At 53.9% G+C, this 26,001-nt stretch overlaps 6 protein-coding genes across 6 annotated transcripts; 4 read left to right on the plus strand and 2 right to left on the minus strand.

Moving 5' to 3' along the window:
- Positions 1–129: 129 nt before the first annotated feature.
- BO86DRAFT_391000 (uncharacterized protein) lies at positions 130–4,783 on the plus strand. The gene is made up of 2 exons (XM_025672508.1): positions 130–2,697; positions 2,796–4,783. The coding sequence occupies exons 1-2, from the start codon at positions 169–171 to the stop codon at positions 4,323–4,325; spliced, it is 4,059 nt and encodes a 1,352-aa protein (XP_025525336.1). The 5' UTR covers positions 130–168; the 3' UTR covers positions 4,326–4,783.
- A 768-nt stretch (positions 4,784–5,551) lies between these two features.
- BO86DRAFT_401800 (cora-domain-containing protein) lies at positions 5,552–8,514 on the plus strand (the record flags this gene model as incomplete). Its single annotated transcript, XM_025673801.1, has 4 exons — positions 5,552–5,961; positions 6,049–8,076; positions 8,154–8,356; positions 8,444–8,514. The coding sequence occupies 4 exons, from the start codon at positions 5,552–5,554 to the stop codon at positions 8,512–8,514; spliced, it is 2,712 nt and encodes a 903-aa protein (XP_025525337.1).
- Positions 8,515–10,258: 1,744 nt separating this feature from the next.
- Positions 10,259–13,515, plus strand: BO86DRAFT_151677 (putative phospholipid metabolism enzyme regulator). Its single transcript, XM_025666317.1, has one exon. It carries the CDS (start codon positions 10,565–10,567, stop codon positions 13,361–13,363), a length of 2,799 nt encoding a protein of 932 aa, XP_025525338.1. The 5' UTR covers positions 10,259–10,564; the 3' UTR covers positions 13,364–13,515.
- A 973-nt stretch (positions 13,516–14,488) lies between these two features.
- On the minus strand, positions 14,489–17,280 carry BO86DRAFT_457796 (Zn(II)2Cys6 transcription factor). The gene is made up of 3 exons (XM_025677248.1): positions 16,206–17,280; positions 14,949–16,117; positions 14,489–14,844 (listed from the first exon to the last, which is right to left on the minus strand). Exons 1-3 carry the CDS (start codon positions 16,821–16,823, stop codon positions 14,634–14,636), a joined length of 1,998 nt encoding a protein of 665 aa, XP_025525339.1. The 5' UTR covers positions 16,824–17,280; the 3' UTR covers positions 14,489–14,633.
- Positions 17,281–19,326: 2,046 nt separating this feature from the next.
- On the plus strand, positions 19,327–21,954 carry BO86DRAFT_318428 (DUF3824 domain-containing protein; the record flags this gene model as incomplete). Its single annotated transcript, XM_025668211.1, has 3 exons — positions 19,327–21,112; positions 21,151–21,429; positions 21,542–21,954. The coding sequence occupies 3 exons, from the start codon at positions 19,327–19,329 to the stop codon at positions 21,952–21,954; spliced, it is 2,478 nt and encodes an 825-aa protein (XP_025525340.1).
- Positions 21,955–23,140: 1,186 nt separating this feature from the next.
- hxt8 (putative MFS monosaccharide transporter (Hxt8)) lies at positions 23,141–25,320 on the minus strand (the record flags this gene model as incomplete). The annotated part of the gene is made up of 11 exons (XM_025675230.1): positions 23,141–23,276; positions 23,375–23,480; positions 23,588–23,701; positions 23,764–23,903; positions 23,965–24,094; positions 24,212–24,267; positions 24,326–24,754; positions 24,818–25,008; positions 25,058–25,119; positions 25,173–25,200; positions 25,261–25,320. 11 exons carry the CDS (start codon positions 25,318–25,320, stop codon positions 23,141–23,143), a joined length of 1,452 nt encoding a protein of 483 aa, XP_025525341.1.
- Between the last annotated feature and the right edge of the window lie 681 nt (positions 25,321–26,001).

Here is a 26,001-nt window from a genome sequence, read left to right on the forward strand (position 1 = left end):
ACCTCCCAAATTGTAGCCGAAAACGTTGATGATCCTGATGAAGTTCCCGAATTGAAGGCCGAGTCGAGCGATGCGCAGGAGGACTCAGGCCCGATAGAACAGAGCGAGGATCTCCGTTCGATGATGGAAGCAACTACTAGTTGTGAAGCCGATTCTGAGCAAAAGCCAATGCCACAAATCCCGGAGCCACAGGCGTCATCATTGGCACAAGGCGTGATGAATCGGGAGCCAACGGAAGGAACCCTGATTACGGAGGGGAACTCCACAGAGGCGATGGTAGAAGTTCCTCGCGAAGAGACTGCTGAAGAGATACATCATGGGAAGTCTTTGAGCCGCAAGGAATCAGCGAGGAAAAAGAAAAAGGCGAAAAGGGCAACCGAGAGAGACCAAAAGGAATCAGTTAAGCCGGTCCTTGCGGAAGACGCAGCATCGGAAGAAGCAGCTCCGGAAGAACCAGTACTTGGCGAAAATGAGCTCGACAAAAGCGTTTCCAAAAGCGCCCTGTTGCAGAATACAAGTCATCATGCTGCCCCGGAAGGGACGACAACTTCACAAGAGGCTATAGAGCCTCTGCCAGCACATGAAGACCATGGTTCTGAATCCTCGCCGCTGGACCATTCACATGCCGACGAGCTCATAACACGCAATGATACGTACCCATCCGCGGAGCAAGTAAGCTTCGATGAGGATCAAGAAGTTGAAGACAGTCAAACTTCAGGGTCCAGATCGAATGAGGACCCCAAAGCTCTTTCGGAATTGCTTCCGGAAACTTCCCTGATCAAGAACGATGAGATGAACAATGATATGGCAGAAGGCTCTTGGAACGAACAGGATACTCCAGTGCCATTGAATCGGAAGGTGTCTAAGAAGGAGAAACGAAGGGCCAAACAGAAAGCTGAAAAGGAAGCTACTCAAACAACGCGGCAAGTGCAGCAAGTGCAGCGCGAGATAGAAACCAGTCAAGCAGAAATATCTCCTGTCTTGCCAGCAACCAGCATCGTACATGACGAAAGGGTATCCATCAATCCCTCTGAAGGTAAGCCTCAGGAAACAGACCCTACGTCCGAGCAGCCCGCAGAGGATGACAATGGCTGGCCCTTGATAGACTGGGGGAAAGCACAGATCGATACCACAGAGCGAACCCCAGATTCGTCCCCAGAAGCCCGCGCTATTCCCTTTGAGCCAGGCATTGCCGAATTCGACGAGACTGCTATCCCCGAAGGTATCACGAGACGATCGAACTTGCAAGGCAGATATAGCAGAGCAAGAGGTTTTAGCCTATCACAAAGACAAGATATCCAAGAAGGCAAATTCCGACTTGACACAGCTCCCCTTGCAATTGACGCCTCCCCTACTGAAGGAAAAGAGACTCGAAAAGGCCAGCTTGAAGACGTGGACCACGAAGTGGAAGGTGGTCGTGCCAAAGGATCCGAGGCTGAATCCAACAAACCAAGCCTGGTAGCAAGTATCTTTCCGGAGCTAGAGCGCGGCTTTTTCCGTCGACCGGCTTCGATTCCAGATTTCGGGTCAGCAAAAGATGGGGCTGAGGAAGAGACCATTGGCAAGGAAGCGATTCGCGACAGCGACAAGGTCTTGGAAGCCCCCATCGCAACCGAAGAAAGCTCAGGCAACGGAGACCCTACGCCTAAGATGAAGCTGGATGACAACATGACTACGACAGAACAGCAGACTGAGCAAGTGGATGAAACGGAAAGTCCTGTCATTGACGTTGAGGTTGGCCCTGCTTACAATGTCTCCGTGCTTTCGGACGGGCCACACGAAGCATCCCGATCGATCGAGATTCAATGGGAGGGGACAGAGGAGAAGGGTCAAAATGCTGCAACACACGCCGACACAACCATCCAGCATCAGATCCCTCTATACGCACCGTCACCCCTACATGAACGTTCATCGGTGCTGGTTCGATCCTCGTCCCCAATTGACGTGGAAATTGGACTGCCGTCACCATCGCAACCAGAATCTACGTGTGAGCTTCGACGCAGGCCTTCGATTCATGGACGACACGGGCAAAGCACAACCCCTCGTCATCATTCATGGTCTCTAGACGAACAGTCAAGTGCATCAGGAAGAACGCCTTCACCGCCAGGCGCGGGTCGAGGCTCGGTCTCGCCTCCACGGACGCCACTGCATACCATCAAGGAACACGAGCTCGGGGATCGATCGAAGAGACCCACCAGCCCTGGTCGTGGCACGCCCCATCTGGAGATGAAACCGGAGCATGTGCTGTCTCCCACTCCTCAAACTCCTCCGCCAAGCAGGAAGTTCACGGACAATGCTTTAGCGCGCCAGGCCTGGCCAACATCCAGAAGGAGCGACGACGATGATGAAGTGGAGGAAGTTCAAAAGCGCCAACCGGACAGCTGGCGGGGGCTCCAGAACGATTTCGCATCCGGAAAAATGATGAAGACGCCTGAACAGGAAAAACCAATCCTGCGACCATCGAGGAGTAACCGCGCGTTACGACGAACTCCTCGCAGTATGAGCGGCGGTGATTTGCGGGCGGTCAGTCAAGCGCTGGAGGCGGAGGCGGAGGCGGGCCAGCCTCCTTCGCCTTCCTCCGCTTCTGCTGCTGCTTCTGCTTCTGACCTGAACATCGAGCGCATCGCTTCTTCTTCTTCCTATGACCCCGTCACCGACAAGGGCAAACGGCCCCTCCGAAACATGACTGATGTTTATGTGAGTTGATTTTTTGTTGATATTTTTTTTACTTTTGCCGATAGAAAGAAGAAAACAATAACAATAACAATAACTAACCATGGTTGTGGTGGTCCCAGGAGGGGTGGGGAGAAACACCCAGTTCGCCGCGGTCGCCGAGCCGACCGCCCAGCATCCGCCATCGTCGCAGCATGCAACACCTTCAAGAACTTGAATCCCGCCTCGATTCACTAATCTCCGAAAATCGCCTACTCGTTGCTGCTCGCGAGGCTGCCGAAGATAAATTGCGCAATGCGAGTGTAGCTCGTCGGAAGAGCGACCATGCCCTCAACAGGAGTGACGCTGACCTGCGCGACCGGTCAGCAGAGGTCGAACAACTCAAGAGCTCAGTCGAATGGCTGCAGAAAGAAGTCTCCCGACTGACTGGAGAAAATGAAGCTTTGTCGACCACGAACTCGGGTTTGACCGCCGCCCATGCCTCCGAAGTTCAAGCTATGCAGGGCGCCTACGATCGCAAAATCGAGGAACTGCGTACTGCAAACCAGCAACTCTCTACCGAAATGCAGACCAAAATTCGTCAGGAGATTGACGACGCCGTGTCTCAGAAGGATCACGAGCTCCGACGATTGCGAGAGGAATTGGAGACGACCCGCGACAGGGTCAAACAGCTCCAACAACAGATCGCGGAGAACATGCGGGACGAGGTGCTCGTCTTTCGTGACGAGGACTACTTCGATGCTGCGTGCCAGAAGCTCTGCGGGCATGTGCAGCAGTGGGTCCTGCGCTTCTCTAAGCATTCCGATCATCGTCGCTGCCGCAAGCTAAGCGATCTGCAAGACGAGAAGATCGCCGACCGGTTCGAAAATGCCATTTTGGATGGCTCCGAGGTCGACCTCTACCTTGCCGACCGTGTCCGACGTCGCGATGTGTTTATGTCGGTCGTGATGACCATGGTGTGGGAATACATCTTCACTCGGTATCTTTTCGGCATGGATCGGGATCAGCGACAGAAGCTCAAATCACTGGAGAAGCAGCTATCCGAAGTGGGGACGCGGAGTTCGATTCACCGGTGGCGAGCCACCACCTTGACCCTGCTTGCACGACGACCAATATTCTCGAAGCAGCGGGAGACGGATACTGAAGCGGTGGCTCTCGAGATCTTCGACACGCTGTCCCGTCTTCTTCCGCCGCCTAGCAATGTTGAAGCCCAGCTGCTGGATTCTTTGCGCAAGGTGTTGCGAGTCGCTGTCCATCTGTCGATTGAGATGCGTACGCAACTGGCAGAGTATATCATGTTGCCTCCACTGCAGCCGGAATACGACACGAATGGCGATCTCTCCCGCCAGGTCTACTTCAACGCCTCGCTGATGAACGAGCGCAGTGGCGAGACCACGTCGAATGAGGAGCTGGAGTCTCAGCAAGCTGTGGTTCGTATTGTTCTATTCCCCTTGGTGGTGAAGAAGGGTAATGATGCGGGTGACGGGGACGATGAAGTGGTCGTCTGTCCGGCCCAAGTGCTCATTGCACGACCAAACAAGGATAAGAGGGTGTCCAAAATGCTTAGTGGTGATCGCATGTCGCTCGATGCCACCCGATCAGTGCACAGCGCGGCCCCGTCATCTACTATGGACCTGAGCAACGTGATTTGAGGCGTCACACTTGAATCATGAAGAGCTCAAGATTCATGGTGGATCTGACGGTGTATAGAGTTGCGCCCCGGCTCCCAGTTACCTCTGTCCCTTGGATTCTATTTCTTCTTTTTTTTTTCGCTGTTTTTCTTCTTTCCTGAAATTCTTACTTCTCAGTGGGCTTGCACTGAAGGCGTCCTGGACCAGGGGGGGAAACTGGCTGGGTTGGTTTCGTCACAAAAACGGTAATGAATAATTTTTGATGCATGGGAAACTGTCCATCCCCAGCATCTGCAAAATTGATGATGTTAATGATGATGTCTGCAATCGCTTCTAGAGCTGACGATCTATCACGGCCTTACTTGGATATCTGTGTGTTGTTTATGATTCTGTATTTGTTTGACATTTCCCTGTTAAATACTGGATGGATAGGGAGGGTGTAATAATTTTTTTGTGTATATGATGCTATAATGAAAGGCAATTGTTCATGTTTCAGGTCTTCCTTCAACAATTGACTACTGGACTGGACTGTATGTAGTCAGACGCGGCCAGTGCCGTGGGCGCGTGATGTCATGAGTTGAACCTTCAAAGAAAGAAGGCGGTGAGCAGCAGAAGTGGACTGGACTGAGTCTAACTGCCGTCATGCATCGAGCACCGACCACCAGCCAGACCCTCCTTCTCCTCCTCCTCCTCCTTATCGCCGTTCGCTGTCTTCCTCCTTCTCCCTCTTCCTCTCTCTACACCTCTGACTCTTCTCTTCCGTCTCAACACTGCTTTTCCTCTCTGGACAAGTCTTGTCTTGCGCATACCCCCATGTTCCACCCAAGATTGCCTGTCACTCGCCAATCGCTCCTCATTCGTCGCCCCGGGCCCTGATGAAGTGTCTTTGCCTGTGCTATGCTGAGCTCGACAAGGCGTCCGGCTCCTGCATGAACATCCGACCTTGCATTCTTACAGATCTCCCCTCGCTCTCGTCTTAGTCCATTTCCGTTTCTTTCTGTGCTCGTATTTTTGCTTTGTGACTTGTTTTAATAATTATTATTTTTTTTTTGGCTTTTTTGTCTTTCCCAAAATAGACTCGGTGCGCTGAACTGGATTACTCGATTGATGATTCATCGATCTAGCTATTGGTCCTCCAGTGTTTCCTCCTGCTGCAGTCTTGAAAATCCGGACCTGTTTATTTTCGCTGCCACTTGCGCTTTTGGACCGATCCTCGTGCATGCGGCCCTAAAGCCCCCTCAAGCATCATGCAGCCTTCACCGTCAACTCCCCGGCAGACCGCCCCCAGCCCTAGCAAGCGCTCTGTTCACAACGGCCGAGGTGCGGACGCCAATTCGGGAACACCTCGTACCTCTGTCAACCTGGAGACTTCCCGGCCGGGCATGAAGGCGGACGATGGTACAGCGAGCAGAGCAGGAACGCCCAAGTCTACCAAGCGGCGAAAACCCCGTCATCGGAAACGCCGCAATCGCCGGCATTCCTTCCTAGGTGCAGAAGATTCCCACCCTGGCGCGGCTGGATCGTCGGTCGCTGATCCTGAGGATCTGAGCATGATGGCAGCAGGGCAGACCAACACGCAGGTACCCTTGCCCTTCTACAACCTGAGGCGGGACCTCAGCAGCACGAGCCTGGAGAGCGAGGCCTTGCTGGATCATCGGTATGTTGGGTTCTGATCGACCCTCCTGCGGGTTTCCAACTTTATCGCTACGATCTGGGGTCGCTGACATTGGACATTGCGGTGCAGTAATCAACCTTCTATGCGGCCTCGGAGAGACAGCCGCCTTGGGCAGTCCTTTCGACCGGGTTCGCTCTCGACTCCTTATCGACTTGCTGGTGAGACCGGTTCCCGCGGTCTATCGTCGAGGGGGAAGTCCTATCGGGCAGGGGAGGACAGCGACGGAGAGGATGTCAATGATCGAACACCATTGATCCCGCCATCCTCGGCCCATAGCCCTACAGTTCCCCGATATGGGACGGATTCCAAGTCCAGTCCCTTCTCCTTCCGTCAGCGGCGTTCTTCGGGTCAGTCTGGCTCGTCGCGATGCTCGCCCCGGGCGATCCCGAGTCCTGGCCTCGTGGAGCATGATCGCGACTACGATATCAATAATCCACCGTCCATGCCCACCTCGCCCAAACTGGGGCCGGAGATGAACTATGACGATGCGGTGGTGACGGGGGCGGAGTTCGACTTCATGCTGGCCAAATCCATTGACAACCGGATGGAGAATCTGGCTCGTTCACACGATGTGCTCATTGACGTGGATGCTGGAGGGGCCAAGGGCCCCCAGCCGTCCATGGGGTCCTCCCCTCCGTCGCCGCACATGGCTCCTCATGACGGCCTCCGGCGCCGGAAGACCATGCCCGCGGAGGAAGACGTCTGCTTCCCAACGGAAGCAGCATCGGAGCTCGCTGACGAGGACGAGCTGCGGGCGCCCCGGGAAGACCACCGTCGACGACGGCGCCACCGGGAATGGCCCGAGCTGTCCGTCTTGGAGGAATGGAGTCGGCAGGAGAAGGAGGAGCGATCCGGGGCCCTGCGTGCCAAGACCATCAGCGAGCCGATGCTTGTTGAAGGTCGTCTTCGTCCTCAGTACCGACTCTGGCGCCGGGAAGAGGAAGAAGCGCCCTACCGGTTTACTTACTTCAACGAGGAGTTCCAGAGCACCATCCATGCGCAGACTATTTCCGAGTTGGTACAGCCGGGTGGTAGTTTCCGCGAGTTGTTCATCCCCGATCCACCCGAGCTGGAAGTCTCATCTGACGAAGATGAGAGCGAGGCGGAAGACCACCACGGGGAAGAGGCTCCAGCCAACAACTATGGCAGCCGCCAAGGCAGTCAGCCAGGTAATGGACACAGTGACACTAATCGGACAGGATATTTCAACAGCGCCAATCACGGCGGTGATACCAATAATCACAATCATAACAACCACACTCCCAAGCAACATCCACGAATGTCGGTGATCAGCGAGGCCGTCTCGGACGCTCGAACGTCAACGGACGTCTCCCCCGCCCGGAAGCAGAGCCAGCCGAAACCTAAGCGCTACGGGCCCCGGCCAACCTTCTGGCTCGATGTGCTGTCCCCGACCGATACCGAAATGCGGGTACTGGCCAAGGCCTTCGGCATCCACGCGCTGACCACGGAAGATATCATGATGCAAGAGGCGCGCGAGAAGGTGGAACTGTTCCGGAACTACTACTTTGTCAACTACCGGACCTTTGAACAAGACCCAAACAGCGAGAACTACCTCCAGCCCGTCAACATGTACGTGGTCGTCTTCCGCGAGGGGGTGCTCTCCTTCCACTTTTCGCAGACGCCTCACCCAGCGAATGTGCGGCGGCGCATCCGGCAATTGATGGACTACCTGATTCTGAGCTCGGATTGGATCTCCTATGCGCTGATTGATGACATTACCGATGTGTTCGGGCCCTTGATCCAGGCCATTGAGGATGAGGTCGATGAGATCGACGAGAAGATCATGCAGATGCATTCCGATGAGCGCGGGCTTGTGTCGAATACCAAAGACGACGAGAAGGACAGCGTCGCCACCTCGTTGGCGCCCGGCGAGATGCTCCGGCGCGTGGGGGTCTGCCGCAAGAAGGTCATGGGGATGTATCGACTGCTGAGCAACAAGGCGGACGTGGTCAAGGGGTTTGCCAAACGGTGTAACGAGCAGTGGGAGGTGGCGCCCAAGTCGGAAATCGGCCTCTACCTGGGCGATATCCAGGATCATATTATGACGATGACTAGCAGTCTGACCTACTATGAGACGTAAGTGGTTCCCCCCCCCCTACATCCTTGGTCACAGCGGTTCTGTGATGTACTGATGGGGCGGTGATGTTACTTAGGCTTCTGTCACGGGCGCATTCGAACTACCTGGCGCAGATCAACGTTCTGATGAACGAACGGCAAGAACAGACCGCCGATGTGCTAGGGAAGCTGACGGTGCTGGGAACGATCGTCCTGCCGCTGAACATCATCTGTGGTATGTGGGGGATGAACGTCAAGGTCCCGGGGCAGGATGTGGACAGCCTGACCTGGTTTTGGTCTAGTAAGTTATTTTTTGTTTTTGATCTTTATCTCCACGGTTGGTGGGTTGCATCTCCGGTGAACTAGGGTACTAATTGCATGGATACAGTTACCGGAGGATTGATTCTGTTTGCTTTCGCATCATTCTACATTGCCAAGCGCGTGTATGGGATTGTATAGAGTTGTTTTTTGGGGGGGGGAAGTTAACTGTATTGTGTGTTGGCGTCCTTCTGGAAAGCTTCTTTGGAGTAAGATCGGAGGGAGAGCAAGAGACCTCGTGACAGGTGTGGGGAGGGGGATTTACGGGTTAATCGTGTGATACTCCTGCTGTCATTCTTATCATTCTTATTGCTGGAGTCATTCCTGGTCTCCAGAACTCCTCCTTGCTTCCTGTTTTTTAATCGAATGGTGTGTCTGTATATACCGGAAGTAGGCCAATCAGGCGGAAAGCAAGAAGCAAGTCAGTCAGGATCTCACATTAGTAGAGTATACTCAAAAGATGAGTGAGATCTGGTCTATCCTTGAAATGGAGACGATTGTTTCAAGTATCTTGACTACCTTGATGCGGTAATCTTAATGATCTGAATAATTCCAAGGCAACGAAACCCCGAAACCCCGAACGGGGCTCGGATGAAGTCATGATGACTGGGGAAGATCAGTACATGTACATACAGTCATGTCCAGGTTGTGACAGGCGGTAAGAGAGGATTCCCCTCACTCGGCTGGTAATTTTACCCAAATGGCGTCACCGATGGTATTGTTTCTTTTCTCCTTCTTCTTTTTCCTCCTTGTAACTACGAGTACTCCGGAGTAACTCACTTATCATTCTCTCTGTGCTCTTCTTCTCCCATGCTGTGTGTGTGTACTTTCCTTCTTGTTCTCTTCCTCTCTTCCTTTCCTCCTCCTCCTCCTCCTCCTCCTTCTCTTCTCTTCTCTTCTCCCCCCTTCAGACACACACTCCTCTGTTATTGTCCAGGTCAGGTCAGGATGTGAATCTTCCTCCACTCTCCCCATTCCCATTAGCCACCTGTGAAGGACACTAGAGCTGCCGGTGCCTTGACGTGGGCGACTGTCATTGGGTGTGCGTCCGCCAGTCCCCCTGAGTGGGCAAAAAGCAGCGGGTGTCGCCCTTCGAAACTGGAAATCTACTTTTTTAGTAGTTATCACCACACACACACACACACTGTAAGTTACCCACCACTAGTTACCAACTACACCACCACCACCACCACCACCACCACCACCATCACCACCATCACCATCATCACTGCCACCACTGCCACCACTACTGCCACTACTACTGGAACAACACCTCCTCCTCCTCCTCCTCCTCTGGCTTCTTTTCAACCTTCGCGAATGTCCTTGCGTCCTGCCACTTGGGCCCGCACCTGCCAATAGAACCCGCCCGCCCCCTCCTCTCGATTCCTCCACCCTCCTCCAGCCTATCCACAATCGCTCTCACCTGATTTTATGTCCTCCTAGACTACTACCGTCCTCGACTAACTCACCAACGGCTTGGAAGCTTGTTCTAGACGTTGTCCATATTTCCCACCACCTACACAACCACACCCACACCACCTACCACCCCTCCTACTGCTCAAGCAAGTTATGTGCACCATTGTCTCCGCCCTTACGGCTTTGGTCTGCCTGGATCTTTACTTGGTTTTTTCCTGACTCGACCTTTGCGCAATTCTCCTACATCTTCAGTCCCCAATATTCTCCCCTCCCCCTTCCCTCTCCTACAACCTAAATCGGCTGCTACCGCTACCGTGGAGACTCTGTTGTTTATCCTCTCCGCGTTATCTCGATAACGGTTTCTCCCGCTCCGAGGTGCTTGGTCCATTCGCAGCATGTGGCCGGCCTCCATTCGCCCTCCGACTACTCTTTTGACTGTGTAACGTCGTGTTGTACAACAGGAAACCATTGATTCGCAAGTGCGGCGACCACTCAGTGGTGTCTGCGGTTCTGCATTCTCAAGCTACGAATCTCCTGGCTTCTTTGGCCAAATCGGTTCCTCAATCTGGGTTGTTTCCGTGTTTGCCTTCTTCAATCGTTATTTTCTCCGCGCCCTGGTCCCGGCTTTCCCGCGCCCGCTTGGTGCTCACCGAATTTTTCGAGTCCTAGTTTCCCCCTCTTCGTGTTTGCCTGCCACCGACGCTTATCCTGGTTCCCTCTCGGACCTCCTGATTTCTGAAAGGGTTGTCAGCACATCTCTGACGCAGCAGAAGTCATGGCGGCGGAGTCCGAGAGGTCACCTCCTCCCCACGGGACCGCTGGCGGATCTAGAGTGGCCCAAACCGATGAGGCTGCCGCTGCTCTTGCAGCGCCTCGCCGATCTGCCAGTGAGAGCGACATGATGGAAGTGCCACGTTCAACCTTTAGATCCCAAATCCAGGGGCCTGCCGTGTCACAGCTGCCTAAGTTCTCGCATGTCGTTCCTGGAATCGCCATCCCGACGCCCACCGCTCCCTCCGTTATATCCTCTCGTGAAACCTCCCCGGTTCGGTCCTCTCGTCGTCCGCGCAACTCACCTTCTACCCCCCGGATCGCATCTCGATCACGAAAAGGCAGCGTCGACCGGAGTCCGAATCGCTCTGCCTCCAACACCACTACGTCGGGAGGGCCGGGCACCGTCCCCTCGGCCACCGCCATCCAGCGAGCATTATCCAAATCATCCAAGCCGCCAATCCTCAGCCCGCCTCCCAATGCCGATTCGTCTTCCGATGTGCCTAGCCCGGACAAGTCCACCATGCCATTGTGGGCCACTTCGCGACGGTCGGAGCCGGAGACCACCCAACCGAACACCTCAATCAAGCGCTCAACGCCCGCACCGGATGATCATGCGACGAAGACCGATCGAAGTGCCCCCCGGGCCGTCAACCGGGGAAATCATACACCAGGCTCGGCCCTCGAAACTGTGCAGGAAATGGCCAGTGATCAATCCACACCATCGACCGAGACTATCCTGGGGTTGCCGTTACGAGAAGACTCACAACTGCAGAAGATTGATGAGGACGCGACGCCCAAGGCCCCGAGAGTGCAGCATAATGAAAGTGGCAGTGACAGTGGTGGGAATAAGAGCTCGGAGCCGGTCGATAGCTATCGCCGTCATGCACCCTCGGGCTCCCGAGGTTCCAACAATACCATCATCCCGAAACGCTCCACTACCTCACTGAGTGGGGGCCCTCGCGCAAAGCCGACCGATGGTTCCGTGCGCAACATGATTGTTGAGACCGAAACTGTCAGCTCGATTCCTCAGGTTTCCCTCGGTGTGGTGCCGGGAGATAGAGGCAACACTGGCCGGGTGGATGCGGGGACCCTTCGAATGAAACCCAGTACCGAGACTATTCGGCCGAAGAAGGAGAAGAAGCGAACCCGGAAGCCGGCTGCGCTGACGACAAGCACAGCGTCGTCCAAGGCAGACATTTTTGAGGCGAAAGTGGCCAGTGCCGTAGACGAAGCCGATGTTTCAGACTCCGACGAGACATTTGTGTACGAATCCAATCCCCCGGATCCGTATCCAGTTCGACAGAACCGGTATCATTCTCGGACCCCGAGCGCGACATCTATGGCTAGTCAGGTCGACCAGCTGGCCGGTCGGAGTCGAGCCGGGATTCGAGATGGGAACCACAGCGTTACGGGCAAGCGAAGCATGAAGTTTACCAATAATACTTTCACTAGCAACCCCGATGACTTTGGGGATGAGACCATACGCAGCCATCCTCGAGCCGATGGCAGCGGCACGCACACTCCCCGGCACCACCATATCGGGCGGTACGGCCGCAACAACAACCTCTATCCGTCCTTGTTCGACAGTGATTCGCCATTCCCTCAGTCTCAGGGCAGTGCCAAATCCCCCCGCCACTTTGTTGGCAATGCCTATCGACAATCTCGACACCCTGGATCACGCGCCAACCCGAATTATCGCACAATCAGTGGTAGCAAGAAGCCACACGATCTTTACAGCTATGATTTCGATGCTGAAGGCGCGGATGATGAACGCACTCCTCTCGTTGGCTCCCCCCGGGTAACACGAAGCCGTCAAAGCGGTGGGCGACGCCCGAACAGCGCCAGTCTCCGCCAGATGGAGTACATGCAGCAGCGCCATCGTGGCTTCTTCTCCCGCTACGGCGCATGCCTCTTCATCACCGCAATGCTCTTGTTCGTTGTTGGAGCGATCACGTCTTTCGCCGTGATGACCACGAAGACACTCGTCGATGTGCAGGTGCTCGATATCCAGAACGTTCTGGCGTCCGAGCAGGAAATTATGCTGGACTTGAACGTGCAAGCCGTCAATCCGAATCTGTTCCCGGTATCTATCGACGACATGGATATGAACATCTTCGCCAAGAGTCGATTTGTGGGGACGGACAAATTCTGGCGCGAGCATGATCTTGACACGAGCCCATTCCCTCGAGTGGAGCGCAGCAGGAAAAGGGCGGAGATGGCTCGACTCGCTCGGTGTGCGAACTCGGTCGGCTGTCAGGCGCTTGAAACCGAATTCGGTAGCATGGCACTCGCTCGCGGCGGTGTGGACAAGGGCACTGATCCTATGCCCACCGATCCCGCGGGTGACCCCCAGACTATGTTGCTTGGTCGTGTCTTCCATTTTGACTCGCCGCTGCTGTTGGAGCCGTCGCCATGGCGCTATGAGCCATCGACTTCGAAAGGACAGATACGTCTTGCTCGTCCCGGCAACAAAACCGAAGAGGGCGGCACAGAACGGTGGGAACGTGTGCTTCAACACCCGTTCGAATTGATCGTCCGTGGCGTGGTTAAATATCAACTACCCCTGACTTCGCGCTACTATTCTGCCTCGGTCAGCTCTAGCATCAAGGTCATACCTGATGACGGGGATGACGATGACGGAAACGGTGACCACAATCAGAGTCCCGAGGGCAACGGCACGGTTACAATATCGGCGAAGAAACGTTTCTCACGCAGTTTGCGCACTGTCCGAGACCCTGCGAGCCCATTGGATGTTGTTCGAAACACGTTCCGTGTGGTGAAGCGAGCCTTCACGGCTTAGTTACGATTTCCCGATTTCTTCCTGGTGTTATGGGAGCTTGCAGCTCGAGCGTTCAGCGATCCCCTTTTACCTCACTTTGCATTCTTCTTGGCAAGTTACGGTTCCGGTAAAATCTATGCAACTCATGGCCGCATACGCTTTTGTTTATCCTATCCTCCTTTGTGGTGTTGGATCTGCTTTCTCTTTTCTTCCCCCTTTGACCCACTGATGTGTGATGACCTGACATAAATCTATCATGATTGACCCCGACGGCGCGAGCATGGAGAACCGGCGGCGGTGTCTTTTTGAAGAAGGAAAAAGACGTTTCATCTTATGTATGCATCAGCAACGGCGCTTCTATACACTTTTGGGGTGTTGTTTTTCATTTGCGGTTTTTGTGTCTGATTAGAGTGGGGAGGACTTTTGGAGAAGGAGGAATGTTGAGAAAGAAACACGCAAAGAGGCAGATACAGGGGCCACACACCCACGGGCGTGGCGCAGGCGTCGTTCTCTGGTCTTGTCTTCGAATGTTTGTGCTGTCTTGCGTGCCGGATTGGACATCTGTCCTCCCTGGCCGCTTCCTTTCTATGTCTTGTGTATGTATTCATGTATGGCCTCTCTTGTACATAATGTGTTAACTACCCGGTGCATTGAACTGTGCCCTTGACAGATTTCATTCTTGCTCTCGCTATCGCTGTATCTGTGACATGGGGAGGTGGTGCTGGGGAATGTAACATTGAGCGATCCTTACGGGTCATGCCTTCTTCTCTCGCATTAGAAACGACACGGAAGTCAAACATCGCGAGATGAAATCGTGAGTGGCTACATTCGTGGTAGCATGAGAGTACATAGGGCCTGCTCGCTTACCTCCAGCCTCGGGTATCCGACCAAGCCCATTGACCCCCAGAACCTGATATCATCCTCAGCAACATATCATCCTCAGCAACGTGAAGTCACAGGTAGATCCGTGACCAACGATTTGAAATACTGTGGGCGACGGATCGGTACCTTGGTGGTCCAATCTGGTCTGAACGTGTAGTCATTAATGGCCATACAGTGTCAATCAACATGTACAGTCCAGTACAGTTGATAATGGTAGTCTAAACTCCTTTTTTTTTTTTTTTTTTTTTTTTTTTGCGTAAGGGGCACTAAACTACTGTCTTTAGGCCTGGATCATCAAATCACACTTTGCTAGTGGTTGGCACTGCACATGGGACAGAACAGTCCCTTCTTTCTGTTCATGTTCACCGCCAGCCAGTCTGTCTCCCTCTCGTTGCCACCAACCAATCTTTCATTTATTAGGGATCCCCCACCCATCCCACGGGACCGACGCCGGACTGATCCAGTTCTGCGGCTGGAGTTGCGCGAGGAGTGTCTCGGGGATTCGCTGCATCGGGGGGAAGGGCACGAAGTCACCGGGGGGGTTGATCAGGCCTGCGGTATGGGGGTCTAGACCGACCAGCGATGCGAGGGCTTGTTGGCCGTGGGTGCAGGTTGTTTCACTGGATGGGAGACAATCAAAAATGATATGGTTAGCTTTTGAGGGTATCCAGAACAAGTTTGGGAAAGGGCAAGTGCCCTTAGTGTTTCAAGAGAAGCTCCTCACATGATCTGACGCAGAACGGGCACGGCCTTGCTGCAGAAATTGCTGCGGTTGGAGAGAGCGGCAAAGGTCTCGAGGGCGTCCCAGAGGATCGTCTTGGATTCGTCGAACTCGAACTGGGTTTCCGGGGACAGCAGCGTCACGGAGAGCGCGACGGCCGCGTGGAAGGCGTGGAAACTGCCGAGGTAGCTGTTGTACCACTTGTAGGAGGCGTACACGGGCGACTCGTGGAGGGCTTGGTAGATGGCCAGCGAGGCCCGGGCGGAGGAGACGCTTTTGGTCCGCGCCGCATATGTCTCGGGGGTGAACTCGCCTTGCAAGTAGGCGCAGAGACTGGGGCGGAAAAGGAGGAGAAGGAGCTGGTGAATGCTGCTGTAGAGGATGTTTAGGTTGGCCTGGTGTGGCGGCGAGGGGGGCTCGAGGCTGGAATTGAGCTTGTACCGCTGGTCGCACATCTCACGGACAGATTGGATCTGAGTTTCGAGCTGGTAGGGGCCAAACCTCGGGGACGTATTGAACAGCGCATCGCATACCATCATCAGAACTCGGTTGAGATGAGATTCTAATAGCAGGTACGTCATGTGCGTTGGGTGCGCTGGTTGTCCCGAGAAAGAACCCGTCAGCAAGTCAACATCGTTAATGTCTAAGGGCGGCTTCACATCATTGGGTGTGATGGTGTTGTGAAGACAGCCAGAGACTATGCTCTGGACAGTAAATAGCGAGGTGAGCCCCATCCAGGCACGTCTGCGCTCCTCCTGTTCGATGAGTCCGAGATCGAATCGGCTGGGATCAACGTGGCAGCCCATGCAGATGGCTACATGATGCGAAAACCCTAGCAGAGTCCAGATGGGAAGGCCACGGTGGACTCGAGCATAGTTGACGAGGATCAGAGATTGGAGCGAGTGGATCGAGTGTCGAGAAAGAACATTATCTGCTGCCAGGCATCGCAGTGAGGCCGACCGATAGCGTGCAGATAATGCCTTGACATTTCGACTCGCCGTCTTCTCGCGCCCAATGTCGGAGAGCAAAATCTCATCGTCTTCGAGTGCCGTGACAGCAATAGAAAGAATCGCAAACAGAAGCGCGATCCATGCGGTGGTGACACTGTTGGCGTCGTGGCAGAATTGTTGGTACTCGGTTTCGAAGGTGAGGTCGTGAAGAACATGGAACAGCTGGGTGTTGAGTTAGCAAGTTCCACTCATATCGAGGCTCTCGCGTCAAAGAGTTACAAGGCTGACAGGAAACATGACAATCACTTACAGGCGAGAAGACTCGTAGGTAGATGTCCTTGAGCGCATCGCAATATCGGCGTGGGGGTAGTATTGCTAACAGCTCATCCCGAGACACACGAATCTTGGCGAATGGCAGCTGCAGATCATCGCTCTCGTCTGGGATCTCGGTCTCGACATTGGGTGCTGACTGGCCCCTGAAGATCGGAGGACTGTTCACCCACGGCAAGTAACGAACGTATCCGGCATTGAATGTCTGTAGAGTGCCTGCGCCACTGGGTAATCGGGATCTGGGTTCTCGGGATCTAACATCAAACGCAGGCTCATACTCGGCTCCACTTTCGGTCCCGCTGGGCGATCTCTGGGGTGACATAACGTCGTTGGACTGAATGTGAACCTGTTCGTGAAGCAACTCTTCGAGGCTATTGATACGTGCAAGCATCTCATTCTGGTCAGGTGGAGCAGCCGTCATGGCTTGTTGGGAAGCGAGTCTCGGCTGACCCAGGTAAATACAGTCCTCTGCACCCAGACCACGACGAACACAGGTCTGACATGGACGTCCGTCACGAGAGCAGCGGATTTTCCTCGTTCGGCATGCCTGGCAGCTTATAGGCAGTCTCTTTCCGGTCGAACGATTGGAGGTACTCATGATGGCGCTGGAAATTTAACTCAGAATAAGAAGCTAGCGTTGGAGCTCGCCCTTGCACATGGGTAATCTAGAACAAAGATATGCCGGAATGGGACAGAAGGCCGACGCAGCACCAGCCAATTTACCTTGTGAGTTTTCAGAGTGCAGAACACAGCATGCTAAGTGAATGGTTCTAACGATGTGCTGTGTGCTCTTTATATCGAGGTAAATCTGTCTAGCAGCCCATGAGCAAGGAGTCTTGTACTGGGTTATCACCTACAATGTCCATTTTCGGCATCGCCGGTCTAGTCGAATTTTTTTGGGCCGATGCTCAAGAACAATGAATGCGCTGGCGTGGTGCTAATTCGACCGAGAAAAGTAAGAGAAGGAAGCTGCTTCACGGAGAATTCCGTCCCACTGCGACAACGTTACTATCACTTCAAACTGTCGCGTCCGAATCGGTTAGATCGCAGCTTGCATCTAAAAATCTCTTCTGCTGCTGCCTCCGTATCCATTACCTATAACTCCTGTACTAAGAGCCCCCCGGTAAAGAACTCAGACTGATTTGGTGGTGGAAAAATTCTAGAACCCTACACTGTTGACCAATCCGTGCTTGAGGAAGCCGGATCAAAGGGAAGACCCAACGCCTATGGGGGATGTGCGCGGAATAGCGATGACGTCTGCCAGCATCGATAGTGCGTCAAGTCGGGTCGACGGCATTGTGGGGCTTGACCCTCAAACCGTCGCAATCATTGTGTCCGACGAATTGTGGCTAGGTGCATACAGACTGAGTCCATTCCTGCATCACCGCCACAGAGAACCATGGTTCAGAATCCTCTAGTATTGTCATCCTGGCAAGAAAGGGGGTCGTTGTGAGACTAATTTGTAAATCTATTTGTCCTTCTTGTCAATCATTGTTCTCGTTTGAGCTTGCTCTGCAGCAAAGGCCCATATTTCCTTCTAAAGTGGCTCCAGCCACACTTGGGGGTGAGATTCGCTGCACATGGTGCTCTGGTCTGCTGTCAGAGTATCAGCAGCACCCACCATGCTAGCGTTTTGGCGAGTCCCAAAGGAGATGGCGCCTCAAGTCTCGAAAATTGCATGGGTGGTTGAGCTACAGAATAGATTGAGGCGAGGGGTCAAAGCGGCAGCCATCATTCGATTGCTGACACGGTTGAGCCCCGTAGGGCACGTATGCTAGGTCCACGGCTCAAAAGCACCATGCAGGGATTATCGTGCAGGCCCTCCTTGAACGGAAAATCCATAACAACTTCCTTCAATATGCAAAGCGGGGTTCGGATCATGGTGATCGAAGCATTACTGGGTTGCTCTTCCCTCAATTGCTGATAACAGCGTAAAGGTGATACCGAACATCTAACAAGTGTAGGGTCTTTTCACCCGCTTGGCTTCTCGAAAGGAATAAAAAAAGCCGAAGACCGCAGTGTCCGAGATCCGACTTCGGCAACTCCAGATCTCGCGGGAAAATTTTCCAGTACTCCGTACTTTACACCACGGTTAAGGCGGATGAGACTGGCGCATCCGACTAGCGTATGAAGAACCTAGCTGAATGATAAAAATTTTCAGTGGATCCCTGCGGTAGCTGAGGGGCCTCAAACCCGGCGTTTACTAGATTAGAGGTTGAAGAGGTTTGCATAAGGTGCCTGAAACCGATGGTATGACGGCTGTCATTCCATGGTTGAGAAGGAACTGGATACGTAGCCATGTTTTTGATTTCCATGGGAATAATGATTCCCCAGGGACCAAGATCAGATTAAACCTTCTGGCGAGGCTTGCAGATACTCGTAGATCCAAGAAGATAGTGGTAGTTGTTGATGATGAGGAGGAGGATGGAAGTTGCAATTGTCACAAGGCAAGAAGCAGTTCCTCACGTGGAGGATCAGCTGGTTTGGGTGGTTTGTCAGCCCTCGCGGCCTCAGGTTTCATTTCTGCCCCTCCTTTCTAATACTTCAAACTTCATCATCATCGTTCATCAACCTTCCACCTTCCATATCCCACATTTTCTTCCATACATGCTGCATGCTGCATGCTGCATGCTACATTGTGTTACACCTGACACAAATCCAAACACACTGAGCGGATGACAGATGATCAGTGAATCAGTGAATGAATGCCCCGGCAAATCATCATCGCGGCCCGGCATACTTAATCTTGGGCGAGGGTTGGACTAACCCCTCCTTGGGCGCCCGTCTTCTCGCTCGGAGCAATTGTCTTTGACCATCCCGCATTCTATTTCGTCTTGCTGACGACGGTGTACGTCTGCCTTGTTTCGTTCTCGAATCAAGTTGAGCCTTCGTACAGCCATCCGCCGACGCCCGTCGGTTGTTGACACTCGGCAGCCTCTCTCGTCAGCCTCGCTTACCCCACTTCGCTGCAGTCCCTCATCTTCCGTATTCTTCTTCTCAAAACTGCTTCTCATCTTTCCTTCCTCTTTTCTTGCATAGAGCAACCTCCTTTTTCCCGTCACTTCCCAATCACCTTTATCCATTTGAAATCGTATTACTTCATGTCATACGTCTACAGAGAGCGCGATCGCGAGCGGGACTGGGATGAACCCCGCTCGACCGTATCTATCAAGCGTTACGTCATCCCCTCGGAGGAGGAGCGTGAGCGTGAACGTGAGCGTGATTTCTTCTATCGCCATGAGGACCCGGCCGAACGAGAGCTGGTTATCCGGCGCACTCATGAGCGAGAGGAGCCGGTGATGATTCAAAGGTATGAACGAGAGGTTGACTTCGACTCGCGCTCACTTGACTACCGCTCCGAAAGAGACTATTACGAACGTGAACGTGAGTATTATGTGCCCGAGCGCATTCGCAGCCACCCCGCCCCCGTTATCATTCGTGAAACTCAGCCGATAATCCTTCTTGAAGCACGCGGCCCCGTCTACGTCAATCCACGAGAGTCCGATTATGATATTGTGCGGCGGTCGGAAGTGGATCGCGAGCCTGGCGGCTATTACTATCATCGTCGTGTCCGCGAGTGGGATGAAGACCGTCGCTCCCGACGCGAACTGAGCCCCAGCGACTCTGTCTCACAGGCTACCCGTCGTCGCGATGAAGAGGACTACAGCAGCGATGAGAGCATGGTGTACATTCGCAAAGAGACACGGGAGTACGATGATCATCCCCATCGGCGGCGGCATCTAGCCGAGGGTGCCCTAGTAGGTGTTGGGGCGGCAGAACTTCTTCGCAACCATCACAAGAAAGAAGGAGAAGAAGTGCCTGAGGGAGTTGGCCGCCTGGGCCGGGACGTGGGTGCCGGTGCATTGGGCGTCATCGCTGCTGAAGCAGTCTCGCGTGCAAGAGAGCATTATCGCAGCAAGAGTCGTCATCGCTCCCACTCTTTTGATGACGATCACAGATCACACTCCCGTCATCACCGCCATCATCGTCATAGCCGCAGTCGTCGAAGTCGCAGTCGCTCTCACTCCCACTCGCGCGCGCGGACGCTCGCGGAACTCGGCCTGGGTGCCGCTGCTATTGCGGGAGCTGTTGCCCTGGCACGAAACAAGTCCAATTCCAATAAAGACAGACGCAGTCGATCTCGCCACCGCCGTGCTGCCAGCTCCACACGGTCGTTGCCGCTGAACAAAGATGGGGAGCGCAGCCAGTCCAAAAGTAGAAAGCATATGGCGGAGGCTGGCCTTGCTGGAGCAGCAGTGGCAGGCCTGATCGAGAGGGCCCGGAGCCGCTCACGTCCAGGGCGACGTGATCGGTCTCGATCCAAGAGCGCAATCAGGAAAGCCCTACCAGTGCTAGCGGCCGGCCTTGGGACAGCTGCGGCTACTGGATTATATGAAAAGAACAAGGACAAGAAAGAAGCCTCACGAAACAGAGAACTTCGACGCTCACGATCTCGCAGCCGCGCCCCTTCAGAGGTTTACTCTGATCCAACGAAGTCCTCTCCTGGTCTGATCGAGTACGGAGAACGCCCAGTCCATGGTAGTATTCCTGCCAACTACTACGGTCGGCCTGGGAGCTCACATGGATATTACTCGGATGCATCTGACCCTGTTGCAAGTGGCGCAGCAGGCTTCGGATCAACAAGACGCCGGCCTTACAGCCGCAGTCGTAGTCGCAGCCGAGGCCGGGCAGCTCGCTACAGTAGTGATTCGTCAGACTCAGAGAGTGACAGCCGGAGAAGACGACGAGGCGGGCACGAACGGCATCGCAGTCGCTCGCGGGAATTCGCCGAGGCCGCTTTAGGAGCTGCAGGAGTCGGTTACGCAGCCCACAAGCTCGCGCAGCGTAATGAGCGCAAGAAGGCAGAGCGAGACAGAGACAGATCGGGTAAGCGAAGGTTGATTCTCTTGAGGCTTCCATTCAAGTGCTGACCAATCATGAGCCAGACGAAGCTCCGTACCAACATGATCCGTATCCGCCATCTCCTGCTGCTCTTCGGCCGATCGACGATCACCAGTACTACCCCAATACCAATTACTTTCCTCCACCCCCTGGCTCCGCGCCTCGCACGGAACCAGCACCTTACAACCCTGCCGACTATCCACCTCCACCCGGCGCTGTGCCACCGCAGCCGTATGCTCATCCTGCGCATCCTGAGTCAGACCCGTATGCACCTCGGCCCCGAAGGGTAGAAGAGAATGTGAGTGCCGCATGGAAATCTCCCCATCACCCCATTACCCAAGATCGCATATCAGATGGTGGGTTCAGGGAAGGCTGCCTTGCATACAAAGGAGCCCTTGCTGACCTGGCATGTAGGCCTAGATGCACGATCATCGCTGAGAACTCCTCGCCCGAAAAAGCGACGACCCCGCGCGGCCAGCCAGCCGGCAAGGCCGAAATCGGTTGCCTTTGACCTTGAATCGGAACATGAAGGACAGCATGACCCCGGGTACGAAACGGATGATAGTGACTCTACCATTGCATCAATACATGGCCATGGGCGCAACCGCACTCCACGTCGCCGCCACTCGTCCTCTGAGCCGTTCGCTGCACGTACACGGTCTGAAGATCGGTCCCGCAAAGACGGCGCGGAATCTGATTCCGACTCGACTATCGATTTGCCTGACCGGTTTGACTCGCAGGGACGCCTTTTACCCAAGCCCGGAGATGATCCTTTGGCAGACGGGTTGGAGACACTGCTCAGGGGAATCAACCGTGTCTTTGTTTAGCTGACTTTTGTGGATTTGCTTTCGCGCCTTATCTTTCTTTGTTACGCGTTGTTTATCTTTTTGCACTAATGTAGTAACGACGTGATGATCATGACAATCTCGGTAGTTAATGAATGAATGTTGATGAAAGTTGATCAAGTCCGACGTCCGGCCGAAAGGATTTCCATGGAGTATGCAGGAGGGCGGTCACTGGTCGTCACCTGACGATCCGCCGATCTGATCATTTGCCTGAACTGGTGGCATGCATGAACCATAACCATGCGATACAAGTACTGAGTAACAGAGGAGGTACGGAGGCTGCAGTGGTTGACTTTACTTACTTGATACCTGAATATGATGGAAGCGGCGTCTGCCTTCCAAGCCCACACACCATCCCGTGCACAGTGACCGCCGCGCCCTGACCTTCGCCAGGGCCTTCTTCCTTTCAAAGACCCAACCCCCCCCCCCTCCTGCATTCTCATCCCATCGCGATAGAACTACCGGTGCATCTGATCCACATGATCGTCAGGAGTAAGCTTGGAGCCAGCGCCAACCTAAGTAAGCCATAGACGGGACGGACGGCATGTCCTCCTCCCCTGCCCCCAGTAACAGTACAGTACATATCACAATGTTATAGGTCAATTGTCACTCCCTATAGAAGGCGGGCATTCTTGTGTTCCCCTCGTAGTGATCGATATCAGACATACGTCCGGAGGTCGCTTCGGAGCCGAACGCGAGGCGGCTCTCGGCCGGGGGCGCACGCCCTTTTTTTTAATTTTTTGGCCATGCTTTGCATACCTATGGAGATCTTCCTTTGCTGCCTGTCTGTCTTTCTCTAGGGATAGGGGATGCTTGGTATTGAGGAGAAGATGCATCGTTGATGCGAGGGACAGACGGCCAGACCAGGGCAGGGCCGGTTCGTGGATGTCGAAGCTTGACGTCCGGTGCTACAACTTACCGTACCATGAGGATTGTGTTTCGTTTGGTTAGTACTGTCTTCTCGCTTTCTCGGTGTCCAAGGCACATTTCCCACAAGACGTAGAATATCCAGCTGGTTTGCTACAGCATTATAAAGGGAATAATTCCTGGGAACCAGATGGATGAGAAGGAATCCAATAGTTCTAGACGGTGAACGGTATAGACACGCGAGGCTCTCTGGATCTTCTCGTTGCAGGAAGCTAGACTTGTTTCTCTGCGCCTGGTATCCCTATCCTTCGTAGACAACCTCCACCCGCTGGGAATGGGGCTTCGCATCCGGATCCTCTTCGCCTTGCTCGCCCGCCGCGACCACCTTGTCGCCAAACGACGCGGCAATCTCCTCCAGGGTCTTGCGTTTGGTCTCCCTATTACCCGCCCCGAGCACGTTAGTCATATCGTTTTCGGTATTTCACTCTCGTCTTCACAGGAAAGCAGAAGAACAAGTTCCTGGAGAACGACTTACGGGAAGTAGAGATAGGCGATACCCAAGAAGAACACAGTGCAGGCCACAAAGACGTAGTAGTAGTTCTCGTGGATATTCGCGAAGGCACTGGGGCCGGCTTCGGTGACTGCATCATGAATCAAGGATAATGATATCAGTAAATGTTCTGCGGAGATTTGGGTGGTCTTGTCGTAGCCAAAGAGGAGGTTTGGGGGGGGTGGGGGGATATCCTACTTGCGACGTTGACTATGAAGTGAGATGCTGCGGCCAGTCCCATGATCTTGCTACGAAGCGCAATGGGCAGAACCTCGGCGCCGTATAGCCAGGTGGTACTGTTAAGCATGCCATCTGTACAGGGTCGTGAGTATTATAGATTGTAGATATCGGTTGCGTTTCTTCGACGGACATACAGTAGACCACCACGAACAGGTAGATCCCCAGGATGGCAAAGCCTTTCCCGACTCGATTGTCCGTATTCTGGAATTCGCGCTGCATGACGGCGGCATATATCTCGATGATGATGATTCCGGCGAGGCCGGCTAGGATCATACTTGGTTAAATTAGTATTTAGGATAACTGGGATTTGTGGGTTTGGTTGGGCTGGAGAATACTTGCGACGACCCCATTGATCTGTGAGGTACTTTGTGGTGAGACAATTGGTTATAAACGCGACGGTGCCGTATACAGCAGCTAGGGCTAGGATGGTGTGGGAGTCGATTCCGAGGGATTTGTAGAGAGTTGCTGGTTCAAAACCATCAGTATTCGTCATTAGAGGGGGAGTATGGGCCGGCGAGGACACGCACTTTGGTAGTACTAGGGTTCGGTTAGCATCATATCTCCATCGGGCTTGTGAGAAACATACCTGGATGACGTTCACGCCGGTAAGACTCGTCATGGTCTGCACGGCAATCGAGCTATTCGACCGAGTCAGTGGAGTCAGGCCTTCCTCGTGTATCTTGCACATGGACCTACACTAATGCGCGTCGTCGAAACATGCGGAAGATCTCTTTGTAGGAGGTCATCTCTCTCTCCTTCTCGTACTGGATCTGCGCCACCATCTCCGAAAACTCCTGATGAGCCTCGTCCGGACATAAATCCCGCCGGCCTCTGACGAACTCGCTGCGCGCCTTCTCAATTTGACCTACTCGAATCAAGTGGCGCGGGGAGTCGGGCATAAAAGTGACCAGTCCGGCGAACATGATGATACCCCACGGGACTTGAATCGCCAGAGGGACCCTCCACTGCACCTGACCATATGGTGCATAGCTACAGGCGTATCCGACCCAGTTCGAAGCCATCGTTCCGAATGCGATGCCGCAGCCTGAGATACCCCCAATCAGGCCGCGATAACGAGGGGATGATATCTCGCTGAGATAGATCGGGACTGTAGCGACCATTCCGCTATCAACGCCATGATCAGTTCCGTCCTCGAATTGTCGATTCACGTGCCCGGGTACAACTCACCCAACAGCATAACCGGCCAGCAAGCGGCCAGCAAGGAACATTCCGATATTCACAGCCGCAGTCTGGATGACTGTTCCGATGGTGACAACAATACACGACATTTCCATAAATCGGAGTCGACCTAGTTTATCCCCGATTGCAGTCTGAGTGAGCGCACCGACTGCTTCGCCAGCAATGTACACTGACACAACCTAGACGAAGATTAGATATAGAAGTCGGAAAAAGGTCTTCCTGACTTACGGCTCCTGTCAGGCCATTCGACGGGTGGTTCATGTAATCAATCCAGCTTTCATGGGCGATTGCTGAAGAACCGTTAGCTGTTGTCGTAGAGAGTCGCACCACTAGGGTCTCTCACTTGTCGTAGCGATGCCTGTGTCAAACCCCTAGAAATGGCCTCTGTTAGCGACAAGACAGCCCACAGACGCGACGCAGGCCTGCCTTACAAACAAGAACGTTCCGATTGCAGCAAAGATTGCCACACCAAAAGCATACCAGACTGCCATTTCGTCACAGAAAAAGGGATTGAAGCCGAAGAGACACTAGTATCACGCATACTCAAGCCTGCCAGTGAAGAGGTGGCGCGTGAAAGCGCTGGCGTGCGGATATATAGCTACACGGCCATGAGCCGAGGGTGTACTTTGTACGACGTCAACGTCGACTCGGAGGATGGCCGAGCAATGAGGACCAATCCGGGGTATGAAGTTGGGGAAGCGGGCCAGAGTTTGATGACCCCGTATTCTGTAGATCAGACCTCGATCATGCCAGTCGCAAAGCCGCCAGTTCCCCGCATTCGACGGGACGTATGCCTTGGAGTTAGTCGTTCGGTAATTGATGGCCCGAGATGTGATGTTGCGTGTCTCGCATCGCGGTAGAGACTTTGTTGCTGTTTCTGTAGGAGATGGGTGCAGAATGATATGATGGCAGGATAGAAGAGCATTTGTTGATGACGACGATGGCGGGTTCAAAGGAAGTCATGAAGTCACATCTGCAGATAAGTGCATGGACAATCGAAGTAGCGAGTGGACCGATGGTTAGTTAGATCCCCGTGAAATGCGGGGGATCCCATCCCGCCCCCGTGACAACCTGGATTGGCGTGGGGGTGTGACTGGATTGATCTAACATAGTAATTGCCGTTAGAATGAACTTTGGTACCATCAGCTGGGTATTTCTGGTGAGAAATTGTG

This window comes from Aspergillus japonicus (genome assembly GCF_003184785.1).
Source record: "Aspergillus japonicus CBS 114.51 unplaced genomic scaffold BO86scaffold_45, whole genome shotgun sequence".
In the NCBI taxonomy this organism is placed as follows: domain Eukaryota; kingdom Fungi; phylum Ascomycota; class Eurotiomycetes; order Eurotiales; family Aspergillaceae; genus Aspergillus; species Aspergillus japonicus.